The sequence below is a fragment of the Enhydra lutris genome, unplaced genomic scaffold (genome assembly GCF_002288905.1).
Source record: "Enhydra lutris kenyoni isolate GAN:26980312 unplaced genomic scaffold, ASM228890v2 scaffoldscaffold5, whole genome shotgun sequence".
Classification (NCBI taxonomy): Eukaryota; Metazoa; Chordata; class Mammalia; order Carnivora; family Mustelidae; genus Enhydra; species Enhydra lutris.
This window is the reverse complement of record NW_019154089.1, coordinates 17123318-17149923: the sequence shown is the minus strand read 5'-3', so window position 1 is coordinate 17149923 and position 26606 is coordinate 17123318. Positions and strand designations below refer to the sequence as shown.

Genomic DNA, 26606 nt, shown 5'->3' with positions numbered 1-26606 from the left:
CGAAGGCAGAGGCTTTAACCCACTGAGCCACCCAGGTGCCCTTTTATTTTTTAATTTTTAAAGCAATTTTCGTTACCTAGCTGGTAACTGATCTTCATTTTTCATTAATTGTTTTCAAGCTCCTGGATCCAACCACGCCTGAAGCTTCAATTTTTTTTTTTAAAAGATTTTATTTATTTGACAGACAGAGATCACTAGTAGGCAGAAAGGCAGGCAGAGAGAGAGGAGGAAGCAGGCTCCCCGCTGAGCAGAGAGCCCGATGCGGGGCTCGATCCCAGGACCCTGGGATCATGACCTGAGCCGAAGGCGGAGGCTTTAACCCACTGAGCCACCCAGATGCCCCAAGCTTCAATTTTATTTTTAATGTTTTGGCTTTTTTTTTTGTTGAGATATAATTGACATTTAACACTGTCTTAGTTCTAAGTGTACGACATCATGATTTTATATATATATGTACATACACACACATATGGTAGAATCACTGCCTGCTTCGATTTTCATTAATGTAACTGGGGTCCCTTCTACCTCCCTCTCTGCGGTTCCTGACTCTTTTCCCCTCAAAGCCACAGGACCACTGCTCAGGCTCTGCTGGGAGACTGCTCATTGTCACACTGTGGTAGGGCCCTCCAGAGAACAAGAGAAGAGCTCCCGTGCTCCATGCTGTCAGCAGTGGAGAATGAATGAGTGTCCCAGGGGACCCTGGTGAGAGGAGAGAGAAGGGCTTTCCTGTTTTGGTTACATTCCGGCCCCTAGGGAGTGACCGAGCCAGCTGTGGGCTGGCGCTGACGGCCAGTGTGTTGGGGCCGACTCTCCCGCTTTGGGAAAACACCATGGGCTGTCTGTGGCCTGTCCAACTGGTGTCGAGGGAGGCGGTAGACACACAGGGAGTTTATTTATTGATTGATCTAGCCCACTGACCCGCTCTGTGGGGGCCGAGCTGACTCAAGTTACACAGATCCTGTGTACGGCAGTCAGCTGTTTCCCTCACTCATGGTGGCTGCAGGGTGGGGGGTGGGCACTGTGAGGGGTACTGGGGTGGGGGTCATTCAAGCCCGAAGATGCACGGAAGTTCTATTTGGTTGGGTAGGAAGGGGTGCTGCCTGGATCCGAGACTAAATGCAGGCAGTCCTGTGGGCCCTGGACGCCCGTGGGGCCCCATCCTTCATCTGAATTACACAGGGAAAGTCTCTGGCACCAGGAGGCTCTCCCCGGGGTCCATGAAACACTCAGCGATCCCTAACAAAGCTTAAGGTGGGGGACCACGCAGACTGCTGGTAGGTGCCTGCTGACGCTGCCTGCTTCTCATCCATCTGCTCTTCTCCTGGCCACTGTGGTGGTGGGTTCCAGGAAAGCATGTGACCCAAGCGGGTCAGTCAGCCCCAGTCCTAGGACTTGTGTTGAGGGAGAAGCACTTCCTTGGGTGGGTATCCCCGAATCCCTGAAAGGGGCCCACAACTGCTGTCATGAGAAAACAGTGTCAGCAAAGCAGAGAGCAGAGCAGAGGTGGGGAGAGTGAGTCCCAGGTCCCGACAATGTTTTCAAGCCTCTGGATCCAGCCATGCCTGAAGCTAGTCCTTCCCCAGACTTTTCAGTGACAAGATGGTGTACTTCCCTTTTTGCTTAAGATAGTCTAACATGGCTTTCTTTCCCTTGTAACGTGTCTGATGAAAGAAACAGGTCACCGGCTCAGCATTAGATAGGCCCCAGGCATGATTTTTTCACCTGGGAGACTTTAGAGCCCCAGGCTGAGAAATACTGCCCAGGCCAACATGCCAACACACACACAGTACAGACAAGGTCACTGTTTCTCACATGCAACAGGCACGGGCAGTCCCCAAGCAGGAAGGCACATGCAGATGCAAGGAACCGGCTCCAAACCGACCAGGCAAGAAAGCCCCAAGGTAGGCACCTTGACGCCAGCTGGTAGCATACAAGTCCCCCAGAGTCCGGCGGCGGCCCACGGGCCGGGGCAAAGACCAGTACCTCCATGAGACTGGACAGGCAGCATGTGGAGGTAAAGGGCAGAAGGCAGAGGTGAGGACAAAACACTTCCAGTGTCTGGAGGCAAAGGGTACACCGAGTGCATGTTTCCATTTAGGAGTAATTATTTCTGAGCCTATGCCAAGCCCCAGGTGTCTTAAAAGGACCAAGTTCTTGAGTATTAACCTTGGACTTGGGTGTAGAGGCCACCAGTGGAATTAATCCTATTCCTAGCGTGATTTATAAAGAGGTACTAAGAGAAGCCCTTGTGTCAGGGGGAAGAAAAACGTACAGACTCAGGAAAATATGGTATTTCTCCCACCTTCTAGCTGTGTGACCCCAGGCAGGTGTCTCTACCTTTCTGAGCCTATCTCCTCATCTGTAAAATGGGGTTGATAATCAATCCCTTACAGAGGGATGCCTATAATAATCATCATTAACTGTCTAAGGGAACTAGTTTCCACGTAGTATATCACAACTCCTGAATCTGAGTTGATTCTTTTAGTTGGTCCAGCCCCTAGTGCCTTGGAGGGCCCCCCAAAACAGAGCAAACCCACAGACATTTTATTCTGAGGGGTGCTGGCCATAATAAAACTAAATGAAAAACCATTTACACATTTGTTTGTTAACTTTTGGGCACAGAAATATTCCCCTTCTTCTCACCCTCTTTTCTGATAAATACAGACAGTAGTTTTGTGCTTTCCCCAAAACAGTCAGCTAAAAGCCCCAAATGGTCAGCCCTGGGTAAGGCATAGCTATCTATTAACTGATCCTGGTTACTTATTGCTGAACATTTTGCATGTGGAACCTCATTTAATTAAGAAAAAAAAAAAAAATCCCATGATATAGATATCATCTCCATTTTCAGAGGAGGGGGCTAAAGCAGGGAGAGGTGAAGCTGCTGGCCCACTCTCCCTGCAATGGTGCAGCTGATCCACATTCAGGTCTGTCTAGCTCTCAAAGCCTTCTGCTTATTAGCTAAGATGAACTTGTCCTCTGGTTTCAGGAAAGTTCCTCCTGGGGAAATCAGAGTCGGTCGGGTGATGGTATTTCTGGCATTGCAGGAACCACCCTTTGGGACACCTGGAGGTAAGTTCTGGTAAGGGAAGTAAGTGGAAAAGGTCGGCCCTAATCCTGATGCCCAGTCCGGTCACTGAGAAAGCACAGATGTTTCTAGAAAGCTTCAGATGTCTCACAAATGAGCTGGAAGGAGCCCCAGCATCTTGGCCATCAGAATAGCTCAAGGGAGGAATGGTGAGGTGCTGACAGTGATCAAGCTAGGGCCCTCCTGGGGTCCCATGGAGATGTTAGGGTCCCAGCTCCGGCCAGGCTCACCTGGGTTGGCTCCCAAAAACCCTAAGAAAGCGCAGGCTTGCTGTCAGCCCCAAGCCCATGGCCTAGTTTTAGGCCAGTGAGCCACTGAAACTTGGGAACAGAGGCTGAAGGGCAGGGAGGGGTTGGGTAAGGAGGTCCCCAGGTGCGTGATGACCAGCACAGGTCTCTCTGGAAAGCGCAAGGTTCCAGCCCCTTCCTACCTTCTTCGGGCTGTAGGGAAAACTCATCCTGCACACCGTCCTGCCCCTCCAGGCAGGTTGCGGGGACCCAGCCTTGCTCTTCGGCAGTGCTGACAAACCACCAACCTGGGGAAATGAGAGTGCAGACTGAGGTTAGCTGCGCTGGGTGTGAAGCCTGGGGGTCAGAATATAGTAATGTCCAGCCCCTGCATGAGTCAGTGCTCGGGGTAGGGCGAAAGAGACACCATTTTACTGTGGAACACAACTCCCCGTTTTAGCTGCCTGCTAACTGCTCAGGGCAGCCTAAAAGGAAATCCACTCCTGAGTCTGGGACAGGGGACAGAAAGGTCATCCCGAGTGACCAGAGTAAAGAACGTGGCTATCTGCACTAAGGTATGCACTAACTCCTTCACTTGCACTATTTTATCTCATCTTCACATTCTCTTCCCCATAGCATAGATGAGGAAACCGAGGCTCCAAGAAGCAAGTAGGCTTGTCCAAGTTCACATGGCTTAGGCAGGAGCTGCAAGGTGCTCTCAGGGCTGTCTGATGTCTGAAGCTGCCGTTCTCATGACTTAGCCGAGACACAGATCTTGCATTTGCTCGTGGCAGGGTCGAGCTGGCTGGAATGTAACTGTCTGAGAAGCCTCTCACCCAGACCCTCAGGCCCTCCTTCTTTTTTTTTTTTCTTTAAGATTTTATTTATTTGACAGACAGAGATCACAAGTAGGCAGAGAGGCAGGCAGAGAGAGGGTGGGGGGAAGCAGACTCCCCGCCAAGCAGAGAGCCCGATGCGGGGCTTCATCCCAGGACCCTGGGATCATGACCTGAGCTGAAGGCAGAGGCTTTAACCCACTGAGCCATCCAGGTGCCCCCAGGCCCCCCCCCCAGGCCCTCCTTCTTTTGAGAAAGAGCTTGTACCCCATGGTAGGCAGAATCATGACTTGCCAAAAATGTCCATGTCCTAATCCTCGGAAACTGTGACTATGGTAAATTCTGTGGGACAGAGGAATTAAGGTTGCAGGGGTGGGATTAAGGTCGTAAAGCAGCCAAGCTAAAATAGGGGGGCTATCTGAGATGACGTGGGTGGGCCCCCTGGAATTAATTACAGGGAGGGCAGAAGAAGAGTCTGGGGAGATGAGGCTGCGGAGGAAAGACAAGAGAGGTGCAGTGCGGCTGGCTCTGAAGACAGAGGCAGGGACCATGAGCCAAGGGATGTGGTGGCCTCTCGAAAATGGAAAAGGCCAAGAAGCAGATCCTATCCAGAAACCGCAGATGGCAACTCAGCCTTGCCAAAGCCTTGATGTTAGCCCAGTGAGGGCCATTTTGGACTCCTGACCTACAGAACTATAGGATAATTAATTTATGCTGTTTGAAGCCACTAAGTTTGTGGTGATTGGTCACAATGGCAATGGTAAATTACCACATGGCCCAACAGGTCTGCACGATATCAGTGGAAAAACAGGATCTGGGGGCACCTGGGTGGCTCAGTTGGTTCCTTAGGCACCCGACTCTTGGTTCTGGCTTGGATCATGTTCTCAGGGTCCTGGGACTGCACCCCACAGTGGTCTCCACGTTCAGTGGGGAGTCTGCTTGAGATCCTCTCTCTCCCCCTTCTGCCTCTCACCCAGCTCTTATGCATGCATGCTCTCTCTCAAACAAATAAATCTTAAAAAAAAAAATAGAGAAAAATAGGATCTGTTCCCCAAGATCACACACCTCCAAGACCTAGACACCCCAAAAAAGAAGAGAAGGAAGGGGCAGACTACTGAACAGCCTTCTTGGTCTTACAGGGAGGCCTTTGCTTTTGACCTCCCTGAGGCAGAAGTCAGCTGCATTACTCAACTAGATGCTCCTTTGAAATACAAGTTTTGGGAGGGTGCCTGGGGTGGCTCAGCAGGTTAAGCATCTGACTGTCGGTTTCAGTGCTGGTTGTGATCTCAGGGTTGTGGGATCGATCCCTGCCCATGCTCAGCAGGGAGTCTGCTTGGGATTCTCTCTCTCTGCTTCTGACCCTGCCCCCCATTCTCTCTCTTTCAAATAAATAAATAAATAAATAAATAAATAAATAAATCTTTAAATAAAATAAAAAAATAAGATACAAGGTTTGGTGGCTGGGCACCGTGTACGTGTGTGTGAGTGAGTGAACAGGGCGCACAAATCAGTGCATATCCAGAAACTGGAAGGTATGTCGTCTGTCTACCTAAGAACTCCTCTTTGTAGGTATTTGTGTGGGGGTTAAGCAAACTGTCGCAATACAACAACGACAGCAGTGTGTACCACACCGGGTCAGAGCGTCACCTAGACTACTAACCGGCTGGATCCTCCCATGAGCCCTGGGAGCTGCATGTGACCGCCCCATTTTACCGACAAGGAAGCCGAGGCTCTAAAAGAGGCAGGGACTTGATCAAGGTCACAAAGAAAGCGGCAGAGCTGGGATTCAGTCCGAGGCTGTCTTAGCCTCCAGGGCTTATTAGCCCTCAACCATCCACACACTAACGCCTCACGTTGCCATGGGGAGGGTCAACTGCCATGGCCAGTTTGGAGGCAGGTCATTAGGCAGTGTCTTCAAATTCAAAATATGTGTGCCTATGGTTCAGTACTGTGTGTCATACCTAACCTAAAGAGGACTCGCCAGTGTGCTCAGATACACTGTTCACGCTACAGAAAAATACGATTTTTTCAGATCAAAGAGTATGCAGATATTGAAGGAAGAAGAGCTAAATGTTGACTAAAAAGCACGTTGCAGACTGAAATGATCAAAATGTACAGAGTGATAGCACTGGGGTTAAAAAAACTACAGAATCCTATCACTACACGCAAACTATCGTGTGCATATGGTTATATATCTCTGTATGGGCACACACGTGCACACATGTAGATAGGCCACATACAAACACGGACACATGTAGACATGCATATGCATGAAGACACATACACACATACATATATGTGCATACATTACCAAGAAGGATCCACAGTAAACTGAAAGAAGGTCTATCTGGGGCTTGGAAAGGGGACTAAGGTTGAAGCTAGTGGAAAAAAATAGATTTTAACTTTATCATTAATTTTTTTTAAATTTAATTAAAAAAAAAGATTTTATTTATTTATTTGAGAGAGTACAAGCTGGAGAGAGGCAGAGGGAGAGGAAGAAGCAGACTCTCTGCTGAGCAGAGAGCCCGATGTGGGGCTCAATCCCAGGACCCTGGGATCATGACCTGAGCCAAAGGCAGATGTTTAACTGACCGAGCTGCCCAGGCGCCCCTACCATTAATGTTTTAAGAAGAAAAAAAAGAAGAATGTCCCTACATATTACTTGGATCTGTAAAATATAATTAAAAAAAATTGTTGCCAGTTTGTTGGCCACTGTAAGATGTGACCTCCTGCCCGCCCCCTTTCCCCCACTGCCTCTGCACATACCAGCCTTATTCTCAACAGCCCATCCTGGCTCCTACTCTTCTCCTGGCAATGTATTCTTCTGGACTTTAGGCTCACAGGCTGCTCAGGGCGGTGGGGGTGACTTCCTTACTAGTCCCTGCAGGGCACCCTAGCCACACCCATAATCTGCATATACTCATTCCCAAGATTTAGATCAGCTGCATATACTTATTCCCAAGAATTAGAGAGTCACATGGCCTTGGAGCCAGTGGGAACTGGTTTAGAATTCCAGCTCAGTGGGGCGCCTGGGTGGCTCAGTGGGTTAAAGCCTCTCCCTTCCGCTTGGATCATGATCCCAGGGTCCTGGGATCGAGCCCCACATCAGGCTCTCTGCTCGGCAGGGAGCCTGCTTCCTCCTCTCTCTCTGCCTGATCTCTGCCTGCTTGTGATCTGTCAAATAAATAAATAAATAAAATCTTAAAAAAAAAAAAAAAAAAAAAAAAAGAATTCCAGCTCAGTAACTTGTCGTGAGATCTTGGGTGAGCGAGCATGGGACCTGGAGTCTTCTTGTTTCTTCAGGGGTGCAGTGGGGATGGCAGTTGCTATATTAAAGAATTTGGCTGGCTAACGCTGATCTCATGACGAACAGTAACATGATCCAGATGCTGATGCAAACTACTAGCCACTGGGATGTCACAGAGACTGGCCTGCTAATGATATTATTAGGCAATGTCGCATTTTAGGGACAACAAAGCCAGTGGGTTTTGCTACCTTTTCCTGGAGGCACAACAAAGCCAGTGGGTTTTGCTACCTTTTCCTGCTCATCCCCTACTCCTTGCTCCTTGCCAATGGCTGCTTTGTGGCTAAGGAAGGCAAGAGGAAAGGAAACCCACATTCTTGAGTACCTACTGTGTGCTGGGCCTAGGTGTAGGCACACTCTAGCATCTCATTTAATCCTTGTAACAGCTCTTTGAGGTAGAAGTTTTTTCTATTTCTTTAGAAGATTTATTTATTTATTTTTGAGGGAGGAAGGTGGAGGGGCAAAGGGAGAGGGGGAAACAGTCCCAAGCAGACTCCAGGCTGAGCGTGGAGCCTGACGCAGGGCTTGATCCCACAACCACCAGAGATCGTTATCTGAGCCAAAACCAAGAGTCAGACACTCAACTGACAGCGCCACCCAGGTGCCCTGAAGCTTCTTCTATTTTGCATACAAGAGAATTGATGGCCAGAGAGAAGCAGCAAGCTGGACTGCTGTGAAATGCAGAGTTCAGATGGAAACGCAGGCTAAGTGTCCGATCATACACCTTCCATCCCAGACCTGGCTGGTGTACACGACCAGGGGTCCCTGTGAGGACAGGCGGGCCGAGGAGATAGGCGATGTGTCTGTCCCATCAGAGCCCACAACTGATAGAGCCTTCAGGGCTCCATCCAGGGGAATGCTGGACCCCATGTCTCCAAGTGTTTGGAAACCAGAAGACACATTCATGCAACGAGACCCTCAGAATAAAGCAGTAACAATGAACCCGCAGGGTGCTGGCGTATTGTGACCAAGTGATGTCCAAGCACTGTGATCCAACGGGGATAGCTTTCTGACAGGGTGTCAGCTGGATCTGTGGAAACTGCCCAGCTCGGACCAGCCATGGCACTTCCTGTGCTTCCACTTTCTGTGTTTCTCTCTTATCCTAGGGGCTCGGTGACCAGGTAGGGCAGGGAGGGAGGCAGCTTGGTTCCCCTACCTGACTCGTTCTTCTCGATGATGTCCACCACCTGCCCCACGCTGAGGCTGATCTCTGAGCTCTCCTGCTTCTGGTAGTCAGCTACTACCACATACTGTTCCAGGACCATGGGGTCCACCGAGGTCAGGTCACCCCCTGTGGATACAAAACCTCATCAGATGTCACCTCTAGCCACCACCCACGTGTGAAGGAGCAGGAGCCGGGGGGAGTAGGGTGGGTCAGGAGAACATTTCAAAGACAGAGTTATTACAGGACTTATCTCAAGGGTCCCCTCATCTATTCACTCTTCCTTAATTTGCCCATACAGCTGCCAAAACTGACCACGTGCCTATTCAATGCAGACACTGTGTGAGCCACTGGGGATTCCGAGTCGGTCAAGATCATGGTCCCTGCCCCGAAGCAGCCAACAGCCTAGTAGGAAAATGCTTTCCCTCTTACCAATCTTCCATCCATCCATTCATTCCTCTGCCATTACTCATCCACCAACCAAACATCCACCCATCCCAAATCACTCATCTATGAATTCAGGATGTCACCAGTAATGCTCCAGACACTCTATTAGATGCTGGGGGCACTAAAGTGAACGGAACAGATGACTCCCAGGCTCAAGTAACTTCACCTCCTTGGGGAGAGAGAAACATGAATAATAATATGTATACAAGATAATGTAAGTATTAGTTTTTGATAGGTGCATTGCTGGAGACAACCAGGATGTTGGACCAAGAACGATCAGGAAAGGGGATGCCACATTCAATGGGGTAGTCAGCAAGACCTCCCTAAGGAGGGGATATGAACAGGAGACATGAGAGAATGCGGAAACAATGATGCAGACCGCCTCTCGGATAGGAAGGGGTCTGGGAGGAGGCCAAGGGGCTGGTGCGAGCGAGGACAGCAGTCCCGTATGAGGACACACAGGCAGGCATGGGTCAGAAAAGACAGGAAAGAAGCCTGGATTTTTTTTTTTTAAGCCTCGAGTAGAAAGCCACTAGAGGGTGTTAAGAAGGGAATGACAAGTACAGATTTACATCCTCAGAAAGATAATTCTGGCCGCCACATGGAATGCGGATTAGAGGCTGGCAAGTAAGAAAGCAGGAGACTAGATGCAGGTCATGGGGTTGTCAGGTAGGAGATGACGGTGGCTTTGGACCATGGCAGTGGCAGCGGGAAGAGACGGGCATGGACAGGTGCTCCAGGAAAGGCAGTTTACACGGGATGTGATGTGGATGGTGCCTCCTGGAGTTGTGTGGTCCCGGTGAAACACCAAGACATACCTGATTAATAAAGGAAGATATCCTATGACATGGGTGATGTAAAGGGACATCCGAGTTCAGAAATTCCAAAGAGAAGGAAACAGGCCTTTGAGAGCAGCAGACTGAAGGGGGTGGGAAGGCAGACATTTGTGGCCACAAGGCCCTGGTTTTGTGCAAGTCCTGATTCACAGTATTGCCTCCTATTGTTTCCATAAACAACTGCAATATCCAGGAAATCCCACACTTCTGTGTCCAAACAACTCAGTAATGGAGTGGGGTGCCAGGGTCACCTCACCCTGAGCTGATTTTGTGGGTCCCTTCCTGGCTCTGTCGGGTGACGCCTTGTTGGTGGCTTGAAACTGGCCACAGTGGGAGTATTTACACCATCAATATTGGCAAATGCTACAAAGCAGCACTCTCGATCAGAAAGCTGGTTGTGAAGTTATTTACCAGCACACCAGTGTGCCCCAGCCTCTGGCATCCAGAAGCAGCACAAAAGCCCTTTGTTAGAACCATGTGCTCTGAATCTCTGATGTGGAAAACCAGAATAGGGCATTGTAGCAGGGTGAAGTGTCACTGCTTCTTGGCTCTTCCCAGCTGAGGGTAATGGCGGGAAACAGGAATCGGGGAGGGTCCCAGGGCCACCCTGGGTGCAGAAAGCATGGGAACAGAGAAAGAGAGCAGAGGAGAGAGATGGAGATGTACACTGAAGGTTCGGGAGCAGGTGGGGAGCAAAGGAGCTTCGCATGAAAGCCACCATACATAACTACATGTCGTACAAAAACTGTGTCAACACAACCACCCTGGAAGGTGGGTACGGCCACCTCCCTTTTATAGACAAGAAAAGAGAGGCTCCGAGACCTTAAGTGACTTGCCTCGGGTCCCACAGCTGGGTGCTGAGAAAGCTGGACGGGACCCAGATTCACCCGGCTCAGAGGCTCTCCAGTGTGGTGGGGGCATGACGCAGGCAGATGAGGAAAGGAAAGGTGCTAGGGAAGGAAGGGTCATCTGAGGTCCGCTTTCCTTCCTTCCCTGTGCGTCCCCAGGAGCGTCCCCCCAGGACCAATCAGGCTGGGTCTGATTTCCTTGTGTCGTTCTGGGCTATCTTCTCTCCTCCAGCACCTCTCCCAAGGTCAGGCTGCTAGGCTGACACCCTCCTGGCCTCCAGCACGACAGTGCACCCCAGCCAGCCCGCCACCGGAGCCTGTCAGTAGTAGCCTTTGAGCAGGCTTGTTACTGCCTCTCCCACTGCCACCAGGAGATTGGAAGCTCCCAACAGCAGAAGTCTCGACAGTATCCTGGACCACCAGGCACTCTGCCCACAGAGGTCCTATCAGGTGAAGGAGTGGAGACAGACACTGGCTTGCTGGAGGCTCCCAGCCACTGCAAGCTGGGGACAATTTCCCCAGAGGATGCAACGGGTAGAGACCAGAGTCTATAGCAGTCTACAGCCTGCCTTAGGGATCACAACCCCAGGAATGCAGCTACCCTTCCGACCTGGGGCTCAGGTGTGCTGTATCCAGGCAACTGTGCTTCCCTGTCTCTCAACCTGACAGGAAGAACTGGAGAGATGGGAGAAAAGCAGCCACTACACAGTCAGACTGGAACCTGTGCCCACTGCCCAGGTGAATTCTCAGAGATGTGTCCAAGTCTTCGCCGCAGGAGGTCCGGGAGTGTTGTGCTCCTGCCTGGGGGTTCTCTGCTGCCACCTGGAGGCAGGTATGGATTCTTTCTCATGGGAGAAAGTGTACTTTGATGGGAGTGTACTTTCTTTTTAGCACTCGGTCCCCTGACTTGACTCACATCCTCAAGGAGCTCCATCCTCTGCACCAGGGTCTGAGAGAGGATTCTTCGGGATGGTGATGGTGGGGGAACGATGCGTATAACTGGTCTCTATCCTGCCCCTCTGTTTCTGACTCCATAGTGTAGAGTGCTCGCTCCAAAAATGCTTCTATGATCATGCTGCTCACTGCTCAGCATCTGCTATGGCTCCCAATTGCCCTCAGGTTCTCTACAATCAACTCTGCTGGCCTTAATGGCCTTGTCTTTTGGCTACCCCATCCCTGTTGTACCTATAAAACCTCATGAAGGTGCCTTTGCATGGGCTGTTTTCCCCGCTCGGGATGCCTTCTTCTCTCCCCTGCATTCAAATGGGAACCACCTATTCTTAGCCTCCTAACTGGTTTCCTGCCCCAGCCTTGACCGCTATAATCTGTTCCTGACACAGCAGCCACAGCGATCCTTTGAAAAGATGTGTTAGATCACATTCCTCAAAGCTCACAACCCTGTAATGGACTCCACCTCACTCAGGAAAAACCCAGGGGCCTAGGGGGTCCTGCCCAATCCCTCTGATTATTTCTTTTCCACGCTCCCCCGTGTGACACAGGTAAATGCATGGGTTAGGTTCCTGCTCAAATGGCATCTCATCAAGATCTTCTCTGATCACCTTGCACTGCCTCACCTAGTTGTTTTTTTTTTTTTTTTTTAAAGATTCACATACGTTTAATGTATATAAAGGCAAGGAAGGACAGTCCCGAATTCAGGAGCAATATTCTGTACAACTCATATGGTGGGGCTGAGTGCCTCACCTAGTTTTATTTCAACACAGTGTTTAAAAAAAATCATAGATTCTGTGTATTTACTTGTTTCCTTTTTGTCTGTTTTTCTACTCTAGAACATAAGCCCCATGAATGCAGGGACTCAGTCTCCTGTTTACTGTTGGATTCCCTGTCTAAAGGCTCACAGGCCCATGGTCTGGTTCAGTGCAAGGGGAATTAGGAAAAGATTTTTTTTTTTTTAAAGTAGGCTCTATGCCCAGTGTGGAGCCCAATGCGGGACTTGAACTCATGACCCTGAGATCAAGAGTTGGATGCCTAACTGACTGAGCCATCCAGGCACTCCAGGAAACCTTCTTTATTTTTAAAAGGGTTGTAAAGGAGAGAGGCAAAGGAAAAATTATTGACAGGGCCCACAAACCCTGAAATATTTACTATCTGGCCCATAAGAGAAAATGTTTGCCAACCTCTGGTCTAGAACATCATGGTACCTACTAGACTCAATAAATATCTGAAGGAAAAAAAAAAGAATATTCTAAAACTCACCTTTAAAGGACTTCCTACCCCACAAATAAACTAAAATGCCTTCCTTTAGAGCACTTACAACATTTTATTTTGTTTACCCATCTATTTCTCCTACCAGACTGTAAGGATACTTGCCACATCTTGTTCAGCTTTGTGTTCCCCAGGGGCTTAGAGAGAGCACTGTCGGGCATACAGTAGGTATTTAATAAACAGTTAATCAATAACTGTGTCTGACTCATTCACTCAGCACTTAGTATACACTCAATGGGGTATTTGTGGAGTGAACGGACAAAGGACAAAGGGAAACTTCTAGAAACTCTTCTGCTTTGCATGGCTTCAGGCCTCCTTCTAAGAGCACACGATGCTGACATTTATGGCAAGCCTGGCCATCTCACTGGCAACTGAAGACGACTCCTTCTTTCCTCTAAGCAGGGACAGAGCTTTGATGGAGTCAGGATCCAGTTAAGTCTGGTGACTCGGTCCAGAAAGCTCACTGTTGCCATGCAGTCTGAACAACACTGATGGCAGTACATTTGGACCACAACCAATTTTCAGGATTTTGATCAATGGACTGATCTATTCATTTCTGTGCCAACTTTCCCAACCAGGCCGCCAAGGGGACGTGGGAGAATGAAGAGCAGTGAAAGAACCAGAAAATCACAGGACTCACTGCAAACGAGACACCAATCCAGGCAAACGCGGAGTCAGGGAGCAAGGTTTAGCACTCTGGGCCAGCAGGAGCAGATCTGCTACTGGGCACAGGGCTCCGGCTGGCACTTTCTCCAAGACTTGCTAGGGTCCACGCCTGCGTCTAACCTCTCCTCCTTGTTTTTCTAGGACAGCAGCTTTTACACTGGAGTTCCTGTCGTTAAGTGGTTGGAAGAGAGTGCTTGGGGCTGCTTTTCCAGCACCAGTTCTTCTGCCTTCATTTTTCCCAGAGCCCTCAGTTTATGAAAACGTCATTCCTTTGATTGACCAGGATTCTCAAACTAGCTTCAGGCCAGTTAGGTGCTAGGTGGAGACACCTACTGGTGGACTGTGATATTGCGCCCAAGCTCTACAATGCAGAGTAATAGCAACGCTTAGAAGATGACACAGGTAGCTAAGTACTAGGAGCTGCAAGCTTGAAATCTAAGTGTTCCTCTGTAAGGAATGTCATTCTTGTGGTCCAGCAGGAAGGAGAGAAGAAACAGGTCAACAGAGAGGTCTGACAGTGGAAGGGTGATTTCAATACCGAGGAAGCGCTGTAAAATATTCCCATGAGGTACACTGCCTGAGACACCATAGAACTTCCTAACTGGAATGTTTTGATTCATGGTGACATGTCTTGAATTTTAATGGTAACTGCCATGCACTGCATTTTGTCCCTCCAAAATTCATATGTTGAAGGCTTAACTCTCATAGGATGGCATTTGGAGGCAGGCCTCTGGGAGGTAATTAGGTTCAGATGAGGTCAGGAGGGTGGGGCCCCCATGATGGGGACAGTGCCCTTACTAGAAAAGACACCAGAGAGCTTGTTCTTGCTCTCTCTCTTTCTGCCATGGGAGGACACAGTGAGAAGGCAGCAGTCGAGGGCTCTTGGCAGAACCTGATGGTGCTGGCCCTTGATCTCAGACATCCAGGCTCCGTATTTGTGAGGAAATAAGTTTCTGTTGTTTAAGCCACTCAGTCAATAGTATTTTCCTTATGGCAGCCCAAGCCAGACTAATACAGTGAGTAATGGTAAAGTGGGATTTTCTTTCCCGAAATTCACTATACTGCCAGTCTTGCTGAAAAAGCCAGTAAATCAGAGAATATTGCAATAAGGGTAGGAAAATCAAGAAGAAAGATGCTCTTTAAATAATCAGATGACCTCTTAAATTTGGTGGGAGGATTTTTTCCTGCCGGATGAACAGAAGTTGATTCCACATTAGCCAAAGTCTGCAGAGGCCAGCCAGCCGGCCATGACTAGCAAATTCTGGAAAGAGATGAGCTTTCTCCAATTCAGAGTTCTGGCACAGAAATCTCAGAGTTTGGGCTGTCAATCTGAAATCCCTTTCACAGTCAATCAAGAAGGCTAGTTCTAACATAAAGGAAGCGTTCAAAGGTCAGATAAGAAACTAAGGCTAATCCCAGCATGGGTCGTTAGCCTAAATGAAGAAAGATGCTATTTTCCATTCAGCTGAACTATAAATAAATCCATCCCCCATCATTGCAGGTGAATGATGTAACAGCCGTCACCACAAATTAGAGCCTCTTCTCTTTTCCAGACCAGTCCCCTCATCAAGCCTGTTCTGACCAGACATTTTGGTTTCTGCAAACCAGAGCTGTCTCTCTCCTCTCCTCCTTTAGCCGTTCCCTTCAGGAATGTCTCTGCACACTCAAAGCCAGAAACTCTGTGACCAGCCCAAGAGTGGCTGTTACTCTTCCCCTCTCTGTTCTTTTCTAAGAAACATATCATTACGCTCAGAGCTCAAGGACCATCTGCAGCTCTAACAGGATGCCGTGGCTCTGGTCAGTACCTATTAAACCCAGAAGTGGAGCTATAAACAGACTGGTTGGGGAAAGGCGGGCATTCGTTCCAGACGCCAGGCCTTGAGGGAAAGAGACCCAGTTTCTCTCCACTCTTCCTTGAAAGAACAGCCTGGGCCCTATAAAGCTGACCACAGCCCTTGTACCCAGGGGGCAGTTAAAGAGGCCAGAGCGGTTGAATTTGGACAGGGACACCCATGTTGCTTTGAATTAATGGTGGTAGTATAGAGACAGCAGTATACACGGAGTACTTAAAATATGCCAAGCATTGTTCCAAATGCTTTATACATATTACTATAAATCTTACAATGACCCACCAGGACAGGTTACTATTGTTATCCCCATGTTACAGATAAGGGAACTGAGGGGCCATGAGAGGAGGCATTCTTTTCCACGTCCAGAATTTCTGCTTGGCCCCTCTCTCCCTACATCGTTATCAACGCCCTCAATCTTCCTGGAGTCCTAGATGCATAAAAGAACTTAGACTTCTGGAAGCTCTGAAGACCATGCTGGCTCCAGGTGTGGGGGTCATGGGCAGGGGACTCTGCAGATATCGGGGCAGGGGTGGGGTAGGGCAGATAATCCTGGGTCGCTAGAAGAAACGGTCAGACTGTTGTGAATCTAAAGTTATCAACCCCAGGCCTGCAAGGACTGAGTCACCCCTTTGTGCACACCCGAATCCCCACCTTCTCTTTCTCTAGAGGGAAGAACTGTGGCTTCCAGGGAGGAGAAGGGAGGCTGGGAAGGGAGGGAACTGAAGCTCGGGAGAAGGGAGTGAATGCTGGAGGTGCTGGGAAGAGCGGCTGTTTCTGCCCAGAACAGTGTCCAAGTAACAGAAAAACAGAGGCTAGGCCGCCCGCCTGTGTGGCTCTCCTCGACCCCCAACCGTCCTTCTCTCTGGGGAAAGCTCCCGCTTACTCTGCAAGACCCAGCATCCCTTCTTTTTGACCCCTTCCACACCTGGGAAGAATGCTCTCAGGTGTGAGGCACCCCATTTCTGTACTTAACCCCCTATAGGCGGTTGGGGGTGTCAGGCTCCCCTACTCCTCTGAGGCAGTCACAGGGAAAGACAGCAGGTCTTATCCAGTCTGTAACTTTTTGGTATAGGATGTAGCAACCTCCAATTCTTTTCTTTCTTTTTTTTTTGCTGGGGTGGGGGTGGGTAAGCAGGGTGGAGTATCAACCAATCCATCAGGCATCAACCCATCCATCCATCCATCCATCCATCCACCCACCAGTCACATGCTGTATCCCTTGGGCAGTGCCCAGGGCCCTGCGATCACAGGTGCTCAGCAGGGGTATGTTGAACATTGAATGAATGAAAATGGAAAATATTCTTACCAGATTTCTTTTTCCCAACATGCTCCCTGCACAGAAAAGAAGGGGGTGGGAGAGAATGATGAGTTAGTACCGACCTGAATTACTCCATTAGGAACAGGAGATTCTCCATCCCAGAACATCGCCAGTGAATACAATCAGAGGCAGCCTCAGGGGACCCAGACTTTGAAAAAGGAAGAATTCCTCTTCATTTGCTCCCTTTGTCCTGTAAGTGTTCTGGTGCCCAGGAGACCAGCCTCTCTACTCTTATTTGCAGAGTAGGGGGCCCTAGGGAGGGGCTGATGTTGGGGATGCAGTATGAAAACAACGTTAGGCCCCCATGTGGCACTGAGCCAGATGCCACCTCATCAGGCCCAGCAGAGGCCCTGCCCCGCTTCTTAGGGCTGCCCTGCGCTGTACTCATGGAGCAGAAAGCTTTTGGGGGTATGTGGTAAGCAGAACGCAGGAAAACTGGGTAGAAGTCTGGAAATCAATGAAAAAAACACATCTCTCTTGCGGTGACATAGAGAACACTGCTGTGGGCTAGAATTCATACAGAAAAATGAGTAATGACTCCCTTGTATTTGTCAACCACATTGGAATTTATATATGCAACTGCATTACCGATACAATATTACAGATCAAGGATTACAGAATACTTTCAGGTAAATTATCCCATTAGTAAAAAGGTTTCCTATATCATAAAGGGAAAAGGGAGGCAACAGGATGGTTGGGTAGAGACAGATGTCATGGCAGCAGTAACATTAGCTAATAATTACTAAATGTTATTACCCCATGCCAGTATCTTGCTAGGTACTTTTAGTTCACTCATTTAATAGTCATAATAACCCTTGGAAATAAGTAGTCTTTTAATGCCCATTTTCTAGATGAGGAAAATGAGGCCCAGAGAGGTTAGGTAACTTGCCTAAGGCCACACAGCTAGCAAGTAACAAGCTGAACCCAGATCCACCTAATTTTTTAAAAATTGAGCTATAATTCACACACCATAAAATTCTTTCTTCTGAAGTGTAGAGTTCACTGGTTTTTAGGATATTCACAAGGTTGTGTAATCATCACCATCATCTAATTCCAGAAAATATTCATCATTCCAAAGAGAAACCCTGGACCTATGAACAGTCACTCGCTGTTCCCACTCCTCCCAACTGCTGGCAAATGCGAATTGGCGCTTGCTATCTCTAGTGACTTGTCTACGCTGGACATTTTATATGAATGGGATCATACAGTACGAGGCTTTTTGTGACTGGCTTTTTTCAGGTGGCCTGTTTTCAAGGGCCCGACACCTTGTACCGTGGATGAGTATTTTATTCCTTCTCATGGCGAATAAAATCCTGTTGTGTGGGTAAACCACACGTTGCTGATGTGTTCCTCAGCTGACAGGCCCTGGGTTGTTTCCATGTTTTGGCTCTTACGAATCATGCTTCTGGGAACATTTGTACACAGCCTTCTGTGTGGACATATATTTTCATTTCTCTTGGTTCTATGCTGGAATGGAACGTCAGGTCACATGGTAACTCTAGGTCTCACCGTTTGAGGAACCACCAGGGCGCCCCCCACGGCAGCTGCACCGTCGTACGGGCCCGCCCGCAGCGCACGCGGATGCCAGTTCCTTCACGTCTTCCACAGCCCTCTCTGCTATATCTGCTTTTTGGTTCCAGCCATTCTAGCGGCTGTGGTTTGGATTCGCATTTCCTGGTGACTAAGGATGCTGGGCTGCTTCTCCTCTTCTCTACTTATTGGCCATTTGTGTATCTTCTTTGGAGAAGCGTCAAATTCGGTCTGATTTTCAAGTCTGGCTTTTTTGCCACCGGGTAATGACCCTGTCTCTGTCATTGCGGGCCTCGAAGGAGAGGGTGAGGAGGCTAAGCCAATCCCTGAGAAAGGGGCTGCGCTCCTGTGCATCTGGGAGGAGCAGCAGGGCCTGGCCCCGGAGCTGGGCTGCGCTGCTCCGTCGTGCTGTCCCTGGGCCACGAGCATGACCTCTGTGGGGCTAAACTTCATTGCCCCTGTGGGGGGAGGGGGAGGGCAACAGTGGAAGAATCTAGCTCACGTTTACCTGCACTTGCTGGGTGCAGGGTGCTGGTCGGAGTGCTGTATCTGCACCCACCCGAAGAACCCTCACTATAACCCTTGAGGGTCACTCCATGTCACAGATGGAGGCACGGAGGCCCATAGAGGTGAAGCACCCCACCCAACATCAGAACCCAGGAAGCCCAGCTGGGGCCCACGCTCCTGATCACACCCTGGCCTGGACGGTCGGTGAAGTCTCCTTCTTAGCGGCCGGCTCCAAGACACACCCACAGAGGTTCCTGAAGGCTGCCTCTGCGTAAAGCTCCATCTGCCTGAGTTGCCATCAAGGCCTGTGACCCAAGCCACCGTCTGGGATCCTTGAAATCCTGGGCTCCTGCCTGCCTTATATTCCTGCTGCTTGTCTTGCTGTCCTGGCCGGAGCCGCGAGTCAGGGGAAACAGGGGGCTCCTGGGTTCAAGCTGCGGCAGCACGTGTGGGCTCACACAGGCACATTATGTATGTATCTGTATGACATGCTTGGGGCGGTCCCAAGTTTTCCTATGCAGGGCAGCAAAAACTCTTCCTTTAACAGCACCATGTGGAATCCATCTTCTGTCTCCCTAAAGACTGCTGGGAACAAGCCCCAGTTTCCATTTTAGACCCTAACTCGGGTATGAGCTTCAGGAGCCTGACCCAGGGACCAGCCATTTCGCTGCTATTTCACTCCTCCCTCAACCCATAACCAAGGCCCACCTGAGTGAGACTCACTGCCCGCTGTGGCCCCAGAGCCATCCCCTGGGTCCTTGGCAACCATCCCACTTTCCTTCCCTGTCAAAGCCTGGCTTAAAGACAGGAAGGCATCACCAGGTAAGGACCCCTCATGCGCCAGGCTCTCGTTATGGGCAGGATGGTATTGAATCCTCACAACCAAGACAGGATCGGAGTTTTAGCCAAGACCACTTTACGGATGAGGAAACAGAAGCTCAGAGAAGTCATGACACCTGTTGAAGGTCATCATATAGCAGGGAAGGGACAGAGAGATTGGAAACTCTTCCTTCTTAAGAGTTTAAGAGTTCCTTAAGGCTTCTTAAGGAAGCCTCTTGCAACTAGATAATACACTCCAGCAGGATGCTGTTAGCTTATCATGGCTGTGCTTTCTCTGCTGTAGTCTAGGCTATGTTTTTTAGTTTTAGTGGCTGTTCTATTTGTGCATATGTGTGCTTGTGTGTGCATCTGCACCTGCTCTCTCTCTGGTTAAAGAGCCTGGCTGGCACTTCTCAGCCCTTCCAGACAGGTGCTTGACCCATGACCACCCCACACCTGTGGGCTGGCCTCCTCTCCCGCCCTGAGACCGTTCCACTAGAGAGAACACTTCTTTCTGCAGACACACACGGTGGTTTTCTCAATTAAACTTATTAAAAAGCACGATGCGTATGTCAGTGTTTCGGGCTGGCAGGGCCACGGGTGCCATCAACTCCTGGTGTGTAAAGCCAGCAGGCAGGGGGTGAGAGTCTCTATAGTGTGCCTGGGCCGCCCGGCCCACTGGGCATGCACTGACAGGCACCCGGGGGTGTTTTCTCCTCTTCTGCAGGGGCTGGGGTGAACATTTTGGACAGTGTTAGACCCTGGATGATCAGGACCAAATCCTGGTCCTGGCCCTGTTGCTCACAAGTGCTGAGACCTCGAGCAGGTTGTGTCACTCATTCATTCATATCCTTCAAGAGCAACTTTACCCTTGTGGCAAGGCCCCACCCCAAGGGCACCCAGGCTCCTGCTTTTAGCACTCTCCAGGCGTGCCTGGGAGGTGGAGGCATGTAAGGGATTCCAGTAGTGACCCTGGACCAGCTTCCTTCCTCGGTGAGGGCCACGTGGAGCAAGACCCCACAAGGGCTCAATCAGGATGGTCAAGTTTAATTTTTCCTTTGCTCTACTCCTCCTCCTCTTGGAACCGGCCCAGGAGCAGGCACGGCCATGAGGGCACGTTCTGGGGAAGTCCACACACCAACTTACTCTTTGGGCGGATTCAGGTCCTCGGGTCTTGTCTCAAAGAACTGCAGCACCTCATCACACTGAGAGATGTAGGGGGGCAGCTGGATCAGGGCCTGGAGAAGAGACACAAATGAGTCCAAAGGAAGGAAAGGGGTATCAGGAATGGCATGAGTCAGGACTGCTCAAACCTGGGTATGATCAGAATCACGTGGGGGGCTTGTGAAACCAGACAGCTGGGTCCTACCCCCAGATGCTCTGATTCAGTAGATCTGGGGTAGGGTCTGAGAATGTGCTGCTTTGGGGACCACACACACATGCATGTGTGCACACACACTGTGTACACACACACACACACACACATACATGTTATGGGCATAGCTGAGCAAATAACATGTATACATTTATCTAAAACATGAAACTGGGGACTTCATGCATGTCGTTATTCTGCTATGACTTCACGTCGACTTGATGCTGAGTGTATCTACTGCCCAAATGTGTCACACATTACTGACCCAGCTGCCTACTGGTGAACACTAAGCTGGTTTCCAACACGCCTGCATGCGTGTCTTAAGTTACAGATCTGCCGTGTTACAGTGAGGGTGCTGCTTTATGACTTGGGTAGAGGTTAGGAGTTCCAGGTTACTGAACATTTGGCATCTGTCACTGCCCCAGTCCATATTAATTTGCCACCCTAGCTCATCAGTTAAAGGAGCCTCAGATGTCTGCCAGCAGGTTGGATAAGGAGCGGGTGGAGGGCACAAAGGGGACCAGGCATTCGTTGTGCCCATTCAGCTCCCAAGGGGTATCCATTCAGTGATTCAACAGACACGATCTCTGGGTCGACATGTCCAATACGAAAGGATGGGATGCACCCCCAACCGGAAAGGATAAACTATGACGACGCTCCATCATGAATAAAGAGCTCAGGGCAACCGATCTTTATTTAAGCCCCTTCTGGCCCAGGTCCCGAGGATGCAGATCGTGGGGCAGGAGAGCTGCATCACGCACACATGCACAAATGTAAACAGCACGTGCAATTCTGCCAGCCATTTCAGCCCACCAGGGCATGCTCCTGAGGGACGCAGAACTCTGCTCCTCTCCACAGAAGGCCTCGTTCCTGGGTGCCTCTCATGTGCCTCCTGCAGGTGCTGAGTGAGTTGGGAGTGGAGATAAACACGTCCTCTATTTTCTATATAACAAGCCCCTAAAAGCTCACCTCCCATTCATCCCCTGCAAAGTGATACCCCATCCCTGACACGAGGCTGGGCTGGACTAACGGAGAGACAGATGGGAGTCTCCACTGGTACCTTCTTCTGGGCTTCAGGGGTATTTCGATTTATTTTTCTGATTTTTGAAAAGTTTTAATTGTGGCAAAATACACAAAAAACCTGCCATCTTGATCATTCTTTTTAAGTAGGTTCCATGCCCTACGCAGGGCTCAAACTCATGACCTGGAGACCCAGAGTCCTATGCTCTACTGACTGAGCCAGCTAGATGCCCCATCATCTTAAGTATTTTTAAGCGCACCGTTCAGTGGCATTAAGTACATTGGCCTGGTTATGCAACCATCCCCATCTTCCATCCCCAGAATGCTTTGTTTTGCAGAACTGAAGCCCTGTACCTATTAAATAGTTCCCCCTTCTTCCAGCTCCTGGCAACCATTCTATTTTCTGTCTGTATGATTCTGATGACTCTAAGCACCTTGTCTAAGTGGTATCATACAGTATTTGTCCTTTTGTGCCGGGCTGCTTTTATTTAGCTAATGGTCTCAAGGTTCATCTATGTCGTAGCAGGTGCTGGACTTTCCTTCCTTTTCAAGGCTGAATAATATTCCACTGTACGGATAGGCCACGTTCTGTTTACTCATTCACCCACTGATGGTCACCTGGGTAGCTGACCCTATATAGCCTTTGAGTCCGGCTCAGGCTTTCAGCCAAATGCCTAGGCTGTCTCAGATCTAAAGAAGAAGATGTGAGGTGGGTAGACATGTTTTAGTAGGGTGACCTCCCTAGTCACTGTCCAAGCTTTACCTTCTGGGGTGAAGGGCCTGCTATTTTGTGGCTCACTGATTTAATAGCCTCGATGTACCTCCTGTTCTGCAGCCAATCCCCAGGGACTGATCTTTTCCAGGCTGGAGGCAGAGAGCCCAACAGGGAGAGAGCAGGCACTTCCCGCCCCTGCCTTTGGCTTCTGACCTCCTTCTCTTTCTGGTTTGGAGGATTCATTCTGCTTGGGATGAGCTGCTATGTTGGGGGGCCCCTTGGGTCTCTCCTTCCTCTGAAATCCCGCAGCTCATACAGTCAGAACCACATAATGAAAGAGCTGATTATAAGCTGGACCGTGGTGCGTCTTAGCTGCTTTGTGTGCAGAAATCTTGTGGCTGCCCCCAGACTTGAGTAACACCATTCCCTTATGTCGGCTCAGCACTTGACAGCTCCTGATACGCCCTCGTCTATGTCATTCCATGTAATGCTGGGAGGGCTGGCCCATTTCAGAGATGGGGAAACGGAAGCTCTGGTGAAGTAGGTAGGATCGGAGAGCCCAGGGCTGGCCGACTCCAGCTCCTCGACCCCGAATCCACGGAGGGCATGGCTATGTGGCTCTTCCCCTGCACCTTCCCTATAGGTCTAGAAAGTGCTGGGGATTCTCTGATAACCTGTTTAGTGTATTCACTGGATCAATGCCATGAGGGAAATGCTAGGTGTGGCCGCATGGCCCTTTCTGGGGGGAGCAGGGTAGGCTCTGAGGTGGCCATGGCCTCCACCTATGGTGGGCCTCCCAGGGTGATCCCTGATGAAATGAGCAGAGGCTCTGAAAGAACCAGTGAGGGAAGGGATAAAGAGGCCCATGGAAACCTCCTGACAATGCCAAGTTCCCTTTTGGTTTTGAGCAATTCCTAGGAAGTAAAAGCCAAACCCCCAAACCATCAAATACAGCCAAGCTCCTAATAAAAGGCGGCACCCAACGCTTTGATGTTTGTCCCTTTCATTTTGGAAGGACAGGCTAACAGTAAAAACGTGACCTGGGGCACAGAAATAATTCTGCTTCTGAAATACTCCAGAATTGTCTTGTGTTCGGTCAGTGAAAACAAAGAACCACAGTTCCAGGAAAACTCGCTTCTACCCTGGATAGAATCCTGGCCCTGTGGAGAGATGTGGCTGGTCGATGGCAGGGACGAGAGGAGAGGTGAGCAGAATGAGTCCCGTTTGCTGAGAGTCATGATAAAAGGTCAGATGGACCCAGCTCTTGATTCTAGCTCTGGCCATGTCCCATCACCTCTCTGAGCCTCAGTTTGCTCATCTGTAAAATGGAAATCACAAACACCCCCCTGGAAGGTCGTGCTACCGAATGAGTGAGTTAAGGTTTCCATCATACACTAACTGCTTGACAACATTAACTCTCTGCCTCTCAGTATTGTATCAATTAAGTACCGTTGAATGGTAGTTCCCGGTGGTGAATCTAGAGCTAGCAAGACAGCCTTGTTAGATAACAATGCCTCGCCTAGTGAGGGGGTTGAGTTTTCTCAGTTCTTTCAGTCCCCTTGAACTTCAAAATGAATGTCCCAGAGAATGACCACTTCTCTCTCTTTCTATTTTTAAAATTTTATTTTGGTGTGATAAGAACACTCACGAGATCTATCCTTGTGACAAATTTTAAGTACGTGATACCGTATGGCTGGGTGTCGTACTGGGGATCTCTAGAGCTTACTCCTTTTGCTTGACCGAAACTTCACGCCCATCAGTTAGTAGCTCTGCATTTTTCTGTCCCTCCATTGCCTGGCAACTACCAATTTGCTCTGCGCTTCTGAGTTGGACGATTTCAGATCACGGAAGTGGAATCATGTAGGATTTTATCATTCTGAGACAGGCTTATTTCACTTCCCACGGCATCCTTAGGTTCACCCAACTGTGATGTATGTCTGAATATCCTTTTTGAAGGCGGACTAGTATTCTGTCCCATGTATCTATCACCTTAGGTTGTTTCCACCACTCGGTTCCCACACCAGACTACATTAATTACTGTAACTTTGTAACAGGTCTAGTGAAGCAGAAAGTTTCTTCCCGGTGCTGTCACCAGCATGGGAGTGCTAATCTCTCTTCCAGATCCCTGACTTCAATTTCTTTGGCTGTATACCCAGAAGTGGGATTGCCGGATCATATGACAGCACTATTTTTAATTTTTTGAAGAACTTCCATACTGTTTTTCATAGCAGCTGCATTTCGCATTCCCACCAACAGTGTGCAAGTGTTCCAATTTCTCCATATCCTTACCAACACTTGTTTTTTGTTTTTGTGTTTTGTAATAGCCATCCTGACGTTGTGGTTCTGATATCCATTTCCCTGATGACGAGTGACATTAAGCAGTTTTTCATATACTAGTTGATTATTTGTGTATCTTCTTTGGAGAAATGTCTATTCAAGGTCTTAGCCCATTTTAAAATCAGGTTATTAGCTTTTTTACGATTGAGATATATGGGTTCTTTATATATTTTGAAGATTGACCCCTTGACAGATAGATGAATTGCAAATATTTTCTCCCATTTTGTTTGTTGCTTTTTTTACTCTGTTGATTATTTCCTTTGTTTTGTAGCCTTTTAGTTTGATATAGTCCCACTTATTTATTTTTATTTTTGTTGCCTCTGCTTTTGGTATTACATCCACAAAATCACTGCCAAGAGCCCTCAAATAAATCCACACATACGGGCAACTGGTGTTTGAAGAAGGCTCCCAGGACATACAATGAGGAAGGGAGAGTTTCTTCAACAGATGGTGCTGGGAGAACAACATCCACATGCAAAAGAATGACACTGGGTCCTTATCTTACACCACATGCAAAAATCCACTCCAAATGGATTAAAGAGTTTAACATAAGACCTAAAACTGGGAAATTCCTGGAAGAAAAAGCTTTCCTTCCTAACTTGCCTCTTAAGAGCAGGACGAGGTTGGGGGGCCTGGGTGGCTCAGTCAGTTGAGCATCCAACTCCTGGTTTTGGCTCAGGACATGACTTTATGGGTCATGGGATCGAGCCCCATGTGGGGCTCCGTGCTCAGAAAGGGATCTGCTTGAAGATTCTCTCCCTCTGCCCCTCCCCCAGCCCTCACTGGCATATGCTCTCTCTAAAATAAATAAATAAATAAATAAATAAGCCTTTAAAAAGAAAAAAGAAAAAAGAAAAAAAAAAAGAGCAGGACCAGGCAGTGAGGGGCCTTGGGTAGGCAGGCAGCGGCAGCTGGCTAGATTTAAAGACCTATCCTTTGTTGCTATTGTTTCATTGCTCTTACTTTTATTTTTATGGCAAGTTTTAGCAATTTTATATTATGGTGTATTGTAAAATTTCCTCCAAAGAGTATATTTTTAAGAAGTTAAAAAAGTGAGGTAATTTTAAAAATAATAATAATGATGATAATAATAATAATAACAACAATACAGGTGGTAGTATACAGTAAAAATCTTGACAGGAGGTGTCTGGTAAACTCTGCCATTAGACTGCCTGTCATTTACTTTAAAATACTACAGTATGGGCAAACACACTCATGTGTTTGTCTGTCTGTTTATGTGTGTATGTTAGATTTAAGTTACACCCCAATAACAGTTAGTAAAAATCTGAATCTTCATCAAAAATGAACACTTCGGCAAGTAAAGAGCTCTACTCACAAGTCCTCACTCTAGAAAAGGCTACTTCATGGCTTCAGTTTTCTTGACCTCTGACCAACACCACAGCCTTTATTTACCATCACGACAGTTGTTAGAAATGATACTCTTTACTGGCGAAATGAGGGATGCTCTAGAAATATTCTCAGCTACTCTGGTCCTTGCATGAAA

At 48.8% G+C, this 26606-nt stretch overlaps 1 protein-coding gene across 1 annotated transcript in view; it reads right to left on the bottom strand.

Moving 5' to 3' along the window:
• The window catches only part of LOC111141266 (SH3 and PX domains 2B), a 100485-nt gene that overhangs the window by 20864 nt on the left and 53015 nt on the right, over window positions 1–26606 (bottom strand). The window contains exons 5-8 of the mRNA XM_022493715.1: window positions 20805–20896; window positions 16791–16816; window positions 8609–8743; window positions 3516–3620 (exon numbers count right to left, since the gene is read on the bottom strand). Coding sequence (XP_022349423.1) covers window positions 3516–3620; window positions 8609–8743; window positions 16791–16816; window positions 20805–20896 — 358 coding nt within the window. The remainder of the gene's footprint in view (window positions 1–3515; window positions 3621–8608; window positions 8744–16790; window positions 16817–20804; window positions 20897–26606) is intronic.